Source organism: Aquarana catesbeiana, linkage group LG02 (genome assembly GCF_042186555.1).
Source record: "Aquarana catesbeiana isolate 2022-GZ linkage group LG02, ASM4218655v1, whole genome shotgun sequence".
Classification (NCBI taxonomy): domain Eukaryota; kingdom Metazoa; phylum Chordata; class Amphibia; order Anura; family Ranidae; genus Aquarana; species Aquarana catesbeiana.
Window position 1 is genome coordinate 96,129,666 of NC_133325.1, and position 15,603 is coordinate 96,145,268.

A 15,603-nucleotide genomic window follows, 5' to 3' on the forward strand; every position below is an offset into this window, starting at 1 on the left:
CAGGTCCCAGGTCATCCATGCCATTTTCTCAGAATATGAAAACAAATTAGCAGTGACCTTCCCCCCTGTCAGGGCATGGACATCAGTGTATATAATACAAAAAATTTAGCTGCATTCCAAAAGCCCTTATCAGTACTTTGATAGCATTAGCAGAATCTAATGCCGCGTACACACGAGCGGACTTTACGGCAGACTTTGTCCTGCAGACTTTTCTATGGACTTTACAACGGACTTTCCAAATGAACGGACTTGCCTACACACGATCAACCAAAGTTCAATGGATTCGTACGTGATGAGGACTAAAATAAGGAAGTTCATAGCCAGTTGCCAATAGCTGCCCTAGCGTCGTTTTTTGTCCGTCGGACTAGCATACAGACGAGCAAACTTTTCGACCGGACTGGAGTCCGTCGGACAGATTTGAAACATGTTTCTAGGTCCGTCAAACCTTTGAGAAAAAAAGTCTGCTGGAGCCCACAGACGATCGAATTGTCCGACGGACTCAGGTTCGCCGGACCAAGTATGCGGTAAAGTCCGGTCGTGTGTACGCGGCATAACCCCAATACATGTCTCAGTGCCCTCATAAAACCATCAAACTTGCACGCTTGAATAATTAGAAAAGCAAGCAGATATCGTTCCTCCAATTCCCCATTGTAAATACCGTAGCTGGAGTCCTGGAGTCATTAGTAAATAAACATTTCGGTCTACCTCATTCGGAAGAACCCAAAAGTTCAGTGTATTTTATAACTTATGAGATAACAGTACAGCCAGCATAAAGACATACAGTATTTACCTCTTTCAGTTAATTAGTTAGGTAAAACACCCCTATAATAGAAGGTATGGAAAACCAACGAGACACATTACTACTCTTAGGTATAGTAGACATCCAACCTCTCTATAATTCTATTAATTCAAAAGGCAATTACACGCTGGACACTAATATGCAAGTCAGCAGACTGTAACCTGTAAGTCTTCAAAGATGTTAATACCTATAGAAAACTGTATCTGGGACATGGTCATAAACACAGCGACATCCCAGCGACCACCCCTTAGACCTGGTGATTGGTAAAGTTATTTTAGTTAACACCCCTTTTGAGGTACAGAAAAAAAGGGCTGCATCCATATTTGACAGCTCTCATTTAACAATAAACCAAGGAACACCTGTCACGTCTTACAGGAGCCACTGTACCATCTTGCTTGTTGACTGGACTCTGCTGAACCTGGACTTGATAAAAATTTTCCATTCAACTCCTTTGTTTTGCTGTTGCATTGTTGTCTCTTTGTTTCCACTAGAATACCTTTTTTCTATGTAATATTTTATTTGCACCATTTTTACCTTTTCATTATTAAACTAGTGTAGCCCCTTCTAGTATGCTACTAGTGTTAGTGTAGGTAAATTTATTTTGGTATGACTCATGGTAACCACGTGAGTCTATAATTAGGTTGCATTACTGTAGGTCAGGTTGGATGGCTCTACGGTGCAGGTCTCTGGTACCTACCCCTGGATCTAGACGTTTGGAGCCTCTGGAAGTTAGTGGGCAGAGGTCCTGATCTGCAAACTTGAGGGAATATGGGCAATCCTTGGGTAGAGGGCTTGGCAGGGTGGCTGGGTAAGCCCTTAAATATGGGGGAGCCTGGACAGGAGGGCAGTCAGGTAGAAGATGGAGGGCTGAGGAGGAAGTCGGTGGCCTAGGAGGGGTCCTCTAGGTCTAAGGGGGGCTTTGCCTTCAGCTTGGGCATGCTGGGGAAAATCCTTTCAGCGTCCGGTTTGAGAAGGGATCTTGCCTAAGAGCAGCAGGGAGCAAGGAAGACAGAGTAAGTACATCAGCACACCTGGGGATTCACAAGTGAAGAGACAGACTTTCAAAAAAGGACAGCGCTGTACTTAACCCTTTTATTCCTTGTCCTTCAGAGCAGCCAGGTAGGCTGGTAGACAAGCAGACAGGAGGTCGGGCAGTACCTGCAGGCAGTGAAGCTGGGAGCAGTTCTGCAGATGAGAGGAGATACAACAATTTGTGCTACTTTCCAAAGGGGACTAAGAGCTCCTAGTCTGCAAGAGACATTTGCAACTGATCCTTAAAGACTGACTGTGCCCAGGAAGGAGAACAGTCCAGGATCATTTCTCTGTACATAGGAAGGAAGTTGTCCCCATCTGTTGTTTCAGTCAAGTTGGGCGTCCCATAACCCCTCTACCCCATCCAAGTTGTTAGCCCTAAATAAAAACACAAAAACAAGCCCAGGGTCTGATTTCTTGTGTCCAGATGCAAGTGGAAAATGCACATTGCCTGGCTGTGCAGGAATCAGCAGCCGATGCGGGGATAGTGCTACACTGTATTTTGAAAAGTGTTAAAATTGTCTCTAATGCACTAATGCATAACTTAAAGAATCCCTGTTTCATGAAGAGCACTACTACAGTGTAAATCTCTGGATATACCTGTCTGTGGTGACAGTGTGTGTTACAGACATTTATTCTAAAGTCATAACTGCTATTACTAATTTTGTGAACGTTTAATATTTTTTCGATTAAAATATTTCTGGCAGCTAAAGAGATAATTTCTTAGTTAACTAAACACAGTGACAATTGCACTCAGTCTGTTGGCACTTGGATTGTGGTCCCGCAAGCTGGAAAATCTTTGTGCAGGGTGAGGCTGAGAGTGTCATTGTTTGCGTATTAGTGAGAACACGGTTTGAGCTTGACCCGCCATTTGTCACAAGTTGGTGAAAAGTGTCACGTATCACTTAAACTCCAAATATCTGCATTGTAAGATAATAAATTAATTATACACAGTACAATGCTAACTAAAAAGCTCATCTAACTCAATATAAACTGTAGTGACAAACATGAAATACTAACAAGAAATTCTCTTTTGTCCTTTCAATTAGCCAAAAAGGCTTGAGGGGAAAATCTCTGTCATTGACATTTGTTAGTTCCATCGTTATTTTACAATTGCAAACAAGAAATATACACCGATCAGCCATAACTTTATGACCATCCAATTAATATTGAGCAGGTCCCTCTTTTGATTCCAAAACAGGCCCTTTTGTCCCCAAAATAGCCTTGACCCTTTGAGGCATGGTCACCACTAGACTTCTGAAGGTATGCTGTGGTATCTGGCACCAAGCTGTTAGTAGCAGATCCCATCCTTTAAATTCTGTAAGTTGTGAGGTGGGGCCTTCATGGACTGGCCATGTTTTTCCAGTACATTCCACAGATGCTCAATTGGATTAAGATTTGAAGAATTTAGGGGCCAAATTAACACCTCAAATATAGCACAGGGTGTATTATCATAATGAAAGAGGCCACTGCCATCAGGGAATACCACGTTTCCATGTAGGGACGTACTTGGTCATTAACAATGTCTAGGTAGGTGATATGTGTCAAGTAACATTCACATGAATGGCAAGACCCAGGGTTTCCCAAAAGAACATTGCCCAAAGCATCAAACTGCCTCCACCAGCTTGCTGTCTTCACATACTGCATCCTGGGGCCATCTCTTCCCTAGGTAAGTGAGCACACACGCACTCGGCAATCCACATGATGTAAAAGAAAACATAATTCATCAGACCAGGCCACCTTCTTCCATTGCTCTATGATCTAGTTCCTATGCTCATGTGCCCATGACCAGTCTATGGCTACACAGCCCCATACACAACAAACTGTGATGTCCATTTTTTTGCTATCAACACATCAACTTCAGGGACAACATATTTACTTGCTGCCTAATATATCCCACCGACTTTCAGATGTCAGTGTAACAAGATAGTTAATGTTATTCACTTAACCTTAGATACCTTCACTCATTTAATCTATTTACATATTTCAAGTCAATACCTAAAAGGAATGTCATGAAATAATAAACTGATCCAGAATTGGCATTTGTACTGCTGTTTTGTGAAGAACATCAAATTATTCTATTGTGAAATAGCAGCTACGTAATAACAAAGGACTGAGATCGACCTGTTATATAAATGCCCAAAGGTTTTATTTTTCAGGTCTGGCTATTTCAAGATTTAAAGCGAAACCGTGATTTGGCAATGGAGGGCAAAGCAACACTTTAATCCCCCCCTTCCCCAGCAGCATCTGTTCACTTTTCCTTTTCCATGCTGCTTGGTTCTACTGCTGAAGCTGCCCTGTTTGAGCTTTGGGTAGCTCATGCAATAGCATACACAGGGCTATGGACTCTACCCATGTGACAGCTCTGGTGCTGTCACATGGAGTGAATTACTTACTCCTTCATACCTGGATGTAATGGGTATTTTCTGACCTTCTAGAAGAATGTAACAGCAAGGAAATGATGGTAACTGCCAGTTCACACAGGGGCAACACGACTTGCAGGCCGACTCACAGTGGCGACCTGCACACGACTTCAGCGGCGACTTGCAAAACGACTTCTGTATAGAAGTCAATGCAAGTCGCCTGAAATCGCCCCAAAAATAGTACAGGAACCTTTTTTTAAGTCGGAGCGACTTGCGTCGCTCCTATTAGAACGGTTCCGTAGTATAGAACGGGACACGACTTGTCAGGCGGCTAAGTCGCCTGACAAGTCGCCCCTGTGTGAACCGGGGGTAAGTGTGTCTTGCTGAGGAGAGGCCAATAAAGATAACCTGTGGTTTTGCCCTAAACACTGCACAGGATTGGTTCAAGATGGCTTCCTTATTCATTAAAAAACAGAAAATTGTTTCATACTAACTGTAATTTTCTTTTCCTGGTGCCTATCCATGGCAGCATACCTGTGACAAGCTCCGCCTTGGCTCCTCCCTCAGGACCAGTGAATATTATAAAAGAAAAGGATTAGTGCACTCCCAGCATTCTATGTAATATAGCATACCGAGGAGGTTAGCATGCTGCCATAGATAGGCACCAGGAAAAGAAAATTACGGTAAGTATGAAACAATTTTCTGTTTTCCTGGTGCCTCCATGGCAGCATACCAGTGACAAATAACTAGCTAAAATGGGTGGGATGATGCATAGTAAAAAATTTATTTGAAAAAGAATTTAAAATAGGCAAATGCCGGCCTGATAGCCTGTCTGCCAGTTTCTACAGATGAGAAAGCTGCCGGGTCTACTCTGTAACGTCTCGTAAACGCATGTTGGGATGACCATGATGCTACCCGTTAGATCGTTTTGGGGGATCTGCAAACTATTGCTCCTCAGCTGCTGCAGAACCACATGTCTCGTGAGGTATTGTAAAGCTCTGACATTCACAGACATGACTAGGCATGATGTATACTGCAGTTCCGGAATGGCCGGAGGGCCCAAGGTGATGCTTCTTTGCCCCTGTCTTTTTTTTTTTTTGAGTATTACACATAGGTTAGATGAAAGTCTGAAGTAATATCGTTTTTGTGAAGAAGGTCAAAATTGGATCTGAAAAGATTGGCAGGGCCCAAGGCTCGGAGATAGTAGAGGAGGAGGAGAACTTAGGGATGAGTCCATGTACTGTTCTAAGTTCCACTCTATCCAAGTACAAAAAATAATATTATTGTCTTTTGATCCCAGAGCCTGAAGTTCTGATGCTCCCCAGCCCGATGCCATCGCCACAAAGAAAAATAGTTTCCAAGTGAGATTCCACAAGGATGCTGAATCTTTCAAGTGCAGTCACTGTAGATCTGAGGGGGACATGCAAGGAAAATAAAAAACAGCATTTTTGCTTGCGCATGATTACATGATAAAATCAGCAGAGCTTCCCCTAATTTCAGAGCTACAGCGACTACACTTACAAGTGCAATTTCAAGTGCACTTACAGTGCAGAGCGGATTTCCCTTTATTAAATCAACCCCACATCCTCACTTTCCTTACTTTCTGAATGATCGCCCACACTTTCTTTGCTGTGTTGAATAAGGCGCCTAAACTGGAGAAAAGATAACTTGTTTGATGATTTACCATCCAACCGTATCTTGATAGTGTAGGCCACAGCATCCACCTGTGTTCCACTAGCTGGGCTGGAGTTCTCATAAAGAAGCTTGGATAGTGGTCCCAGCCCTCATGAGGGCTCTGAGAGAAGTGCAGGGTCCGAAGGGGAGACTCTGGTATTGTAGATGGGCCTGGTAGACCGAAAATCTCAGATACTTCTGTAACAGTTGTAGTATGGGTGCGTGCAAGTAATCATCCCTAAACCCCCGGGTACATTTAATTCTGCAGTTCTGGGGAATCAAGTCTGACTTTCCTCCTGTGACACGGGAAATTGCTTTCTGTAATCTTTCTGCAAAGAGTGATTTACCATAAAAAAAAAAAAAAGGTTATTTATACAAATTTTGTTTTGACATAGTGTCAGTTGCCCGTAGTTTTGACCACAATACCCATATGGCTATCACAAGTAGTGACATTGATCTTGCGAAGTAACGAAATTGTATGCATCGCCATCTCACCAGTGAAGTCTGCTGAGAGCCATAATTCGTCCAAAGCCTTGACTATATTTTCCCTAGGAACATTTTGGTGAATCACTGTTTCAATGTTTTTGATTCATGCCCACAGGCTTTGGACACAGATAAGGCAATTGCTGACTTTGAGGCGTTTGCCCGCCATTTGGTAAGCTACTTTAAGTTGGGGTCTATTCATCTGTCTAAAGGATCCTCAATTGAGACTGAATTATCAATTGGTGAGATGAAATTCTTTGTTATACGAACCACTGCCGCGTCTAACTCCGGTGGATCGTCTGGCATTGGAGAATCTTGTTCCGACTGTGGATAAAGTTTTCCTAGGCAATTGAGAGGAAAAAACATTTTTTTCTTTTTTCCTTTCCTCTTCAACAATTTCTCTGATATCATCCATCAGAGTAAGCCTATGTTTCCACTCTTGCGACCTGAAAGTCGCACAATTTTGCCTCGATTTTGATTCGACCTAAAACAATGGGACCAAAGTAGTGCAGGGACTACTCTGAAGTGGCTGCGAATTGAAATGGCACAGATAAACGGTACTCATTGGAAATCATGGGGTATGACTCTTCATGTGACTTTGCAGTCCCAAGTCGCATTACAAGTTGCACTAGTGGAAACCAAGCCAGAAGAAGGAAACCTGCTTCTTTAGAAATGGGAAGTACATCTTTTGACTACAGGCTGCACATAGGGCTGAACTAGGAAAAAGTTGAAGTCCGAGGGCCGAGCTCTTCTGAGGTATTCTCAGATGACCCCCCCATCATCCAGATGTCTAAGAGGGATACTTCATAGGTTTGTTTATGTCGCCTTGATGTCCGCTTGAACTTCTTCTGGCGTACAAGGCTGAAATACTTAAATGTACCAGCATAAGTGCTATCTTTTTTGTTTTACTCACCTGGACGATGGTCCCTACATTAAATATGTTGGAGAGGGTCTTGTTCGGGTGGCATACTGCTTATTTTAGGCAACAAACAAGACAGAAAAAGCAGCTAGAGAAAGATAAAGGAGTTAGCGACTGGTATTTCAGCTAGAGCAAGGGAACGATATTCCTGAGTAAAGAAAAAGAAAGGAAAGACATTTACCGTTGGCAAAAAACAGGGTACCCTCCAGGAGCTCCCCACATAGGTAACCTCCTCAGATGACAACAGGCTGCCATGCTGAAAGCCCCCAGTAATAAACAATGGAGAGGGGAGGGACATCTTGTGGAAGATACAACCTTCTAAAAAATTATTTTGACAAACAAGGGCAAAAAATGTTACATTTTCCCCTATTCAAGATGGCCACCACAACCTCAGGCCAGAGGTTAAAGAAGAAGAAAAAAAAAAAGAAAGAGAAAACCAAAGACATACAAATCAATGGTAATAAAGATAGCAACAGAGTTAGTGAGATAAGACAGAGTAAATCAGTACTGCTTGGACCTTTAAGAAGGGGACATACCCCGAAAGCTTGTCCTGAAAAATTGTATGTTAGGGTGCTTTCACACTGGGGCGGTTTGCAGGCGCTATTGCGCTAATAATAGCGCCTGCAAACCGACCCGAAAGTGCCGCTGCTTTCATTCCGAGGGCTTTCACACTGGAGCGATGCGCTGGCAGGACAGTAAAAAAAGTCCTGCCAGCAGCATCTTCGGAGCGGTGAAGGAGCGGAGTGTATACCGCTCTTTTACCGCTCCTGCCCATTGAAATCAATGGGACGGCGCGGCTATACCGCCGGCAAAGCGCCTCTGCAGAGGCGCTTTGCGGTGGTGTTAACCCTTTCTCGGCCGCTAGCAGGGGGGTAAAACCACCCCGCTAGCGGCCGCATACCGACGGTAAAGCGCCGCTTACAATAGCGGCGCTTTACCGCCGACAACGCCCCCGCCCCAGTGTGAAAGGACTCTTAGTGCAAATAAAAAAAATGTCACGGACAGTACCTAATTTTCTCTTCATTTTATTGAAAAGCCACAGTGAACAAACGCAGATGAAGTCAGTTAATGCATTTCAGCCTATAAGGCCTTAGTCATAACCCATGTCAAACGTCTGGTCCTCCTCCAGACCCTGCACTTTCTGCTTCCCAGCTCTGCCCCCAGCTTCTTCTCGGCGGCAGCAGCACAAGGTATGGGGGGTGCATTGTGATGTAAGAAAGGGTGGGGGACTCGATTACTGATGGTGGGGGGGGGCTCTTGACATCTGATGTAAGAGGAGGTGGGGTGCCCTGGACATCTAGTCTAAGCAAATACAACCGGCCCTTTCTAGGGCAATCATAATGCTGATGCGGCCCGCAATGAAATTTAGTAATTGACACTACGATCACAATTTAGTTTTTTGCCATCTACTACCAATTGGACATTAGTTTGATCCATTCATTCGTGGTGAGACGTCAGTACAGTTCGAGAACAATTTATTCAGCAATTCCTTTTTGCCTTGTGGATTTCATCATTTATGTTTTGCTCCTATATGCTTTTTGAGCATTAATTTCTACTTGGGGACCCCTTGCATTGATACTGCAGCGAATACAGACTTATTTTTGATTCACCTTGATTCCATTATCATGTGATTCTTTTCACATCTGTTATGTACCCGCTGCACTATCCTGCTGAGGTGTTCCATGTGATGTTGGTGCACACACCACTCCCCTGCAGTCCATTCCTTTGTGTTTAGCTAATGAGGGATGCATGAGTAGTGCGTTTGTGTGTGCGGCGTCCAACGCACTTATTTTTGGTTTTCAGACAACGTTGTCTTTTTTATTGGTGATGGTGGGTAGTTCCTGTTTTGTATATTTACAATTGGAATAATTTCTGTATACAATGCAATTTGCTATATTTTTATAGACTGAGTTTGGTCATTACTCAATTTCTACCACACCCCAAAGGCTCATAGACATGGTCCTTTAGGCAGTTCTTTCTGCCATTTTTTCTATATGTTCCCAAGGAATTCCCTTAATTTGGAGGGATTTCCTCTCACTTCCTGTTTGGCTATGGGACAGGAAGTGAACTGAAATCTTTGCAATGGGACACGGATGGCAGGGGGGAGGGGGGGAGTCTGACAGGGGTTATAACCCCGCCTTACTTTATTCAAAATGAACAAAAAAAAAAGTTTTGCTCATCATTTTACTGTAATCTCACCACAGCTGGATCAGTTATAGACATCGCACTTTCAGTGCTTAGATTGCTGAAGCAGAACAATAGCACTTAAACCTTTTAGGATGAGGCCCCAAGTATTGATGTGACCCCACATTATTTTGACCCCAGTTGTAATTTTCCTATAGTTTTAAAAGTCCAGAAATCCCTCTAAAAACCTGGTTGAATAGCCTGAATATAGTAATTTGGAGGATGTGGAAATGTAGTGTAGTGTCCTCACTGGGAAATTTTCCATCGCTTCCTATCACAGTGACATGGCAGGAAGTGTGAGGAAGTCTTTTCAAAGTAAGGAGAAACAATACCTTTACGTCTAATGTCCCCATTGGCATATTTGCCCTCATTTCCTGGCCTATTAGCATATGAACGGTCTTATTTACTTCCTGTCTGGCTGACATTAGGTGATATAACAAACAGGTACAGCTACAGCATCCTACGCATGATAATTTTCCAAGGAAAAATAATTATGAGTAAGGACTTAGGGCTTCAGAAGTGATACACTTCAATTACTTTTAGAGAACGGTTAATTAGTTCCACAGAGGATTCTATTGCTAATACTGCGTGATGGAACAGGAAATCATTAAGAATCTTTAGTATCATAAATAAATGAGATAGATAACAAACAACCTGTTTGCATTGATAGGGTAATTACAAGAAATAGAGCAAAAACGATGAGACAAAAAAAGTTTTCATACAAGAATTAGGAAAACTGGTTAATTGCTATGCATGTAATAATACATGTAATCACACGTAATAATGCATTAACGCACTTTTACAAGTGTATATAAAATAATATCCTATTGTGTCACATTTCCACAATGAGTGCAGATTAAATACATGAATCTCTGCACTAGCAAATAAGGCATATAAATGATTTACTCTATGTGAAATGTGTTCATATTCGTATTATCAACTCTTATGGATATCCTATCACCACTTTACATAAGCGCCATTTTTACATATCTGACTTTAGTTGCGTCACTTATTTGGATTTATTTAAAGTCATTGTAAAGCTACATTTTTTAAATTAAGATAACAAACCTGTTATACTTGTTATATCTGTTTGATAGGTGTAAAAAAAAAATGTTGACGCTGATTCCAGATTAGTCCTGTTCCTGTGCATTATGCAATGTTATCTCAAACAATGCTATCAGGATGTGCGTTAAAACTACAGAACACCTCCCCCATATTATGAAGATGGGGGGGGGGTTCTGTAGGACTGGCACGTTTCCTGTCCTGTGGGGACATTTTTGTTCCTCCATATATACAATACAATGAGTGAGCATTGTTACCCTAGAACAGGAAGTATGTTGCTGGCATTATGACCAGGTGAAAATAAAAAGGTAAAAAGAAAACAAATGCAGTCACATCTAAGAACTGCGATACATTATTTTTTTCCTGGATGTCAAACCTTTTGATTCTGAGGTCCATAATGTCAAATGTTAGATTTTCGGACCTCTCACCTGTCAGTCTATCATTATTTTGATACTTCCCAGGGCTGGGTTCACACTGCAGCCGGATGCGTCGCACAGTAGGGGTTCAGTGCGTCCCTGTTCTCCGTTTCAGGGACAAATCGGGGCCGAATTTTTGCCCGAATTCGGCCCTGAAACAGACCAGAAGACGCACAGGACTCCTGTGGAAGCCGCTCTGAAGCCACCACAGAGATGTGTGAACCGGCTCCATGGAGAGCCAGGCACAATCTCCTGTCATGCGAATTGGATGTGGGGAAAACCGCATCCAATTGGCATTAGTGTGAACCCAGCCTAATAGAAAACTATCATAACTATCATGCCTATCAAACCAGAGACCACAAACATAGATCACGGCACTGGTTCCCATACTGGGTCTGGCTTGTACACTTTCTGAGGCACGTACCTGGAATAAGAATGCAAATAAATGTCAGAGAAAAGTCAGAATGTCTATACTTGTTACTGGTCAGTGATTCCAGAAGTAATGAAGCCAAAGTGCCGCACATTTGCCTCAAATTTATTCACATCACGTCTTCCTGTTTCTATAATGTTTACTGTGTTTTCAACAATTTACAGAGAGCAAAAATAGGAAAAGAAAAATGGGAACATATTTTGAGTATAACATAAAGAATACCAGTATGTACTAACATCACACAGAAGAGGCCCAGCAGGACCATCATTCAAACACAACTATCTAGGTCCACAGCACCACTTTCTTTAGTGGGGAAAATATGGATTTTCCAGAAGATGACCATGCTGATACCTAGTAGAGCAATATGAATTTTAAGATACCTGTAAGATCTGCTTGATCTAGTTCACGATTTAAAATGAGAAAACAGTGTGGTCAAGCAGTGAGGAAACGAAAAGAATTCAAGTGTGCATCATTAGAGGGGTCACCAGCAGGAGGAAGAAGGTTCTGATTCCCCTACATAGATCTTTAGTGGGACGTCATTTACAATACTATGTCCAGTTCTGGAGACCTCACTTAGGGCTCATTTACACTTGCTTAGGCTTCAACAAGGCTTCGGACACGCTTTGTTAAAGCTCTCTGAACGCTAGTCAAAGCTTCTGTTACTAAATAAAATGGTTAGCTTTGCTGCGGCTTCACTTCAAAAATTATACCCCATGTAGCTTCAGTGGTGCTTCAAAGCCTCCATAGAAGTCAATGGCAAAGCTCGCTTGAAGCCTCATCAAAGCCCCACGAAGCCCCACCGAAGCACCAAGCAAAAGCAGGTGTAAACAGGACTGTAAGCTAACCATTTTATTTAGTGACAGGAGCTTTGACTGGCGTTCAGAGAGCTTTAACAAAGCATGTCCGAAGCCTTGTTTTAAAGCAAATTTAACCGCTTCAGCCCCGGAAGATTTTACCCCCTTCCTGACCAGAGCACTTTTTGTGATTCAACACTGTGTCGCTTTAACTGACAATTGCGTGGTCGTGCAACGTTGCACCCAAACAAAATTGACGTCCTTTTTTTTCCCACAAATAGAGCTTTCTTTTGGTGGTATTTGATCACCTCTGCAGGTTTTCATTTTTTTTTGCGCTCTAAGCAAAAAAAGAGCGTCAATTTTGAAAAAAACGCATTATTTTTTACTTTTTGCTAAAAAATATCCCCAAAAAATATATAAAAAAAACTATTTTTTCCTCAGTTTAGGCCGATACGTATTCTTCTACATATTTTTGGTAAAAAAAAAAAAAAATCGCAATAAGCGTATATTGATTGGTTTGCGCAAAAGTTATACCGTCTACAAAATAGGGGATAGTTTTATGGCATTTTTATTTTTAATTTTAATTATTTTTTAATAGTAATGGCGGCGATCTGCGATTTTTATTCGGACTGTGACATTATGGCAGACACATTGGACACTTTTGATACTATTTTGGGACCATTGTCATTTATACATATAAAAATGCACTGATTACTGTGTAAATGACACTGGCAGGGAAGGGGTTAAACACTAGGGGGGCGATCAAGGGGTTAAGTCCTAGGGAGTGATTCTAACTGCGGGGGGGATGGGCTTCAAGTCACATGACAGCGACTACCGCTCCCGATGACAGGGAGCGGTGATCTCTGTCATGACACAAGCCAGAACGGGGAAATGCCTTGTTTACATAGGCACTTCCCTGTTCTGAGGCTCCATGACATGATAGCCGGGAGACTGGCAGACATCGAGTCCGCCGGTCTCGTGGGCACGGTCACGCTGTACGCGGTGGCGCGCCTGCTATCCCCGGCTCTTAAAGGGGACATACAGGTACGCCCATTTGCCCACCGCTGATATTGTGCCGACATATATCGGCGTGCAGCAGTCGGCAAGTGGTTAAACTAGCCCTTACAGAAAGAGATTGATAAGATAGAATGAGATTAGAGATGGGCAACGAAAATGGTGAAAGGTCTGGGTCTAAAACAGATCAAGAAAAATTTCAGGAACTTAATATGTAGTCTTGAGGAGAGAAGGGAAAATGACGACATGATTGAAACCTTTGAATACATTAGGGGTGTGAATAAGGTTCAGGAGGGCTGTATTTTAAATATAAAGCTAAGATCAAGAGCATGGGGTAAACTAATAAAAGAAAAGTTAAAAACTAACCTTAGAAGGTGTTATTTTACTGAAACAATAGATGATGCTTGGAATAGACTTCCAGCAGTGGTGGTGAATCAGTCAACAGAACGTGGATTCAAACATGCTTAGGAGAAATCTAGATCTATACTCAGTCAAAATTGTTTAAAGAAAACAAAATGGGGCAGACTCGATGGACTAAAGTCTTATCCAATTCACCCAAGATCAATGAGCAAAATGCAGTAACGTGTAGCAACCACTTGAAAACGATCTCTTAAATGATCCAAATACAATGAACCAAATGTTATTGGCCGCTGTGGTTTACAGCATCTTGGACAATGGAGGAACCGGACAACGGCAAGATAATGCTTGAGGGTCCAAGCTCCAGAAATCTAAGGGCTGCAGAGTTATATTCTACAACTCTCTCTATATGCTACAATGCCATAAAAATAAAGACCAACATGGAAATGGACTCACCTGCTTTTTGGAGACCCCAGGCTTTGTGACAATCACTTCTATCCTGGTATTCTCCTCATCCTTCTGAGAATCTCTTGCACTGGGAGCCCCAGACTCCAAGCTTGGTGGCCCATCGTGTGAATTATGGAGAGTTACCAATGCTAACTGTTTTTTTACCTCCATCTGCATACCTTCCACCTTTACGTTACTGTCTACGCCGTCCTCATCCAATATCATTTTAGAAATAATTATCTTAATACAGAGCAATGAGGATTACAATAACATAACAAAATGTAAAAAGGAAGCCGGCCCACTGTCTGATCACTGGAAGAGAAGTTCTTTAATGATCTTTAACTCCAGCCTTTATAGGTTGGAAGGCTCTGCACTCAGCTATTCACATATTCATATTATTCTAATCTCTTCCTCTCTGATCCCATGCTCGCTCTGCACACTGCCAGACTGCTGAGCGCAACTCCGCCGTGCCTCACATTCATATCAAATAACAGCTGTACTGACAATGTATAATGACTCGGCTAGATCTCACACAGCCCTCGTGTGCAAATCACAACACGGCTCTGACTAATCAACATAGTGCCTTGTATTATTAACAACGAGAACTTTTTTTTTTTTTTTAAGTTGTTTTTATTGTAATTTCAAAGTAAAATACAAAGCCTATTGGTCATACCCAGGCTCGGTCACACACAAGCTAAAAATTCTAATGCCGCGTACACACGAGCGGACTTTACGGCAGACTTTGCCCGGCGGACGGGATTTCGTCGGACAATTCGACGTGTGTGGGCTCCAGCGGACTTTGTTTTCTCAAAAGTTGGACGGACTTAGATTTGAAACATGTTTCAAATCTATCCGACGGACTCGAGTCCGGTCGAAAAGTCCGCTCGTCTGTATGCTAGTTCGACAGACAAAAAGCCACGCTAGGGCAGCTATTGGCTACTGGCTATGAACTTCCTTGTTTTAGTCCGGTCGTACGTCATCACGTACGAATTCGACGGACTTTGGTTGATTGTGTGTAGGCAAGTCCGTTCATTCAGAAAGTCCGTCGTAAAGTCCGTCGAAAAGTCCGCCGGGCAAAGTCTGCCGTAAAGTCCGCTCGTGTGTACGCGGCATAAGAAAAAAAAAAGGTAACAACGACTAACTACTAACTACTGTACGCTCGACCACCTGTGCAGATTGTCTAAAGTAGTCATCCATTTCCACAGACACCCTACAGAGCTTACTTTACTTGTTTATGAAATGAAGTACACATTACAAATACACATTCACATTCTCCCTTCTCCCCATAACTATTGACCGAGCAGCCCCAGGAAGCCTATGAAGTTCAGAGACGCTACTTGCGCCGTTACAGGTACTAATTATCCATAGAGTCTGCATTGGTGGACAGGGATTCCGTCCAGATGTCCCATATTTTGTGGAATTTTTTGGCACAGCCACGCGCTAGATAAGTAGCCTTGTATAGTGGCAGAGCCGAGTTCACCAACTTCTTCCACATGAGAACTTTAATAATAATGATAATAATAATAATGATGATATTACTACCACGACTGGACAAATTTCAGCCAATGCTCCTGAAATATTTTACAGCAGAAGCCTTTAACATTGCTCTACTTTTACTAGTGGAAACAC

At 42.5% G+C, this 15,603-nt stretch overlaps 1 protein-coding gene across 3 annotated transcripts in view; it reads right to left on the reverse strand.

The window, feature by feature from the left end:
* The window catches only part of ATP7B (ATPase copper transporting beta), a 158,042-nt gene that overhangs the window by 76,288 nt on the left and 66,151 nt on the right, over positions 1–15,603 (reverse strand). Inside the window, exon 1 of one of the 3 annotated variants that reach the window (XM_073613246.1) lies at positions 13,984–14,321. The exons of the other annotated variants lie outside the window; for them this stretch is intronic. Coding sequence (XP_073469347.1) covers positions 13,984–14,199 — 216 coding nt within the window. The 5' untranslated portion in view covers positions 14,200–14,321. Of the gene's footprint in view, positions 1–13,983; positions 14,322–15,603 lie in introns of those variants that run through there. 3 annotated transcript variants of the gene reach the window in all.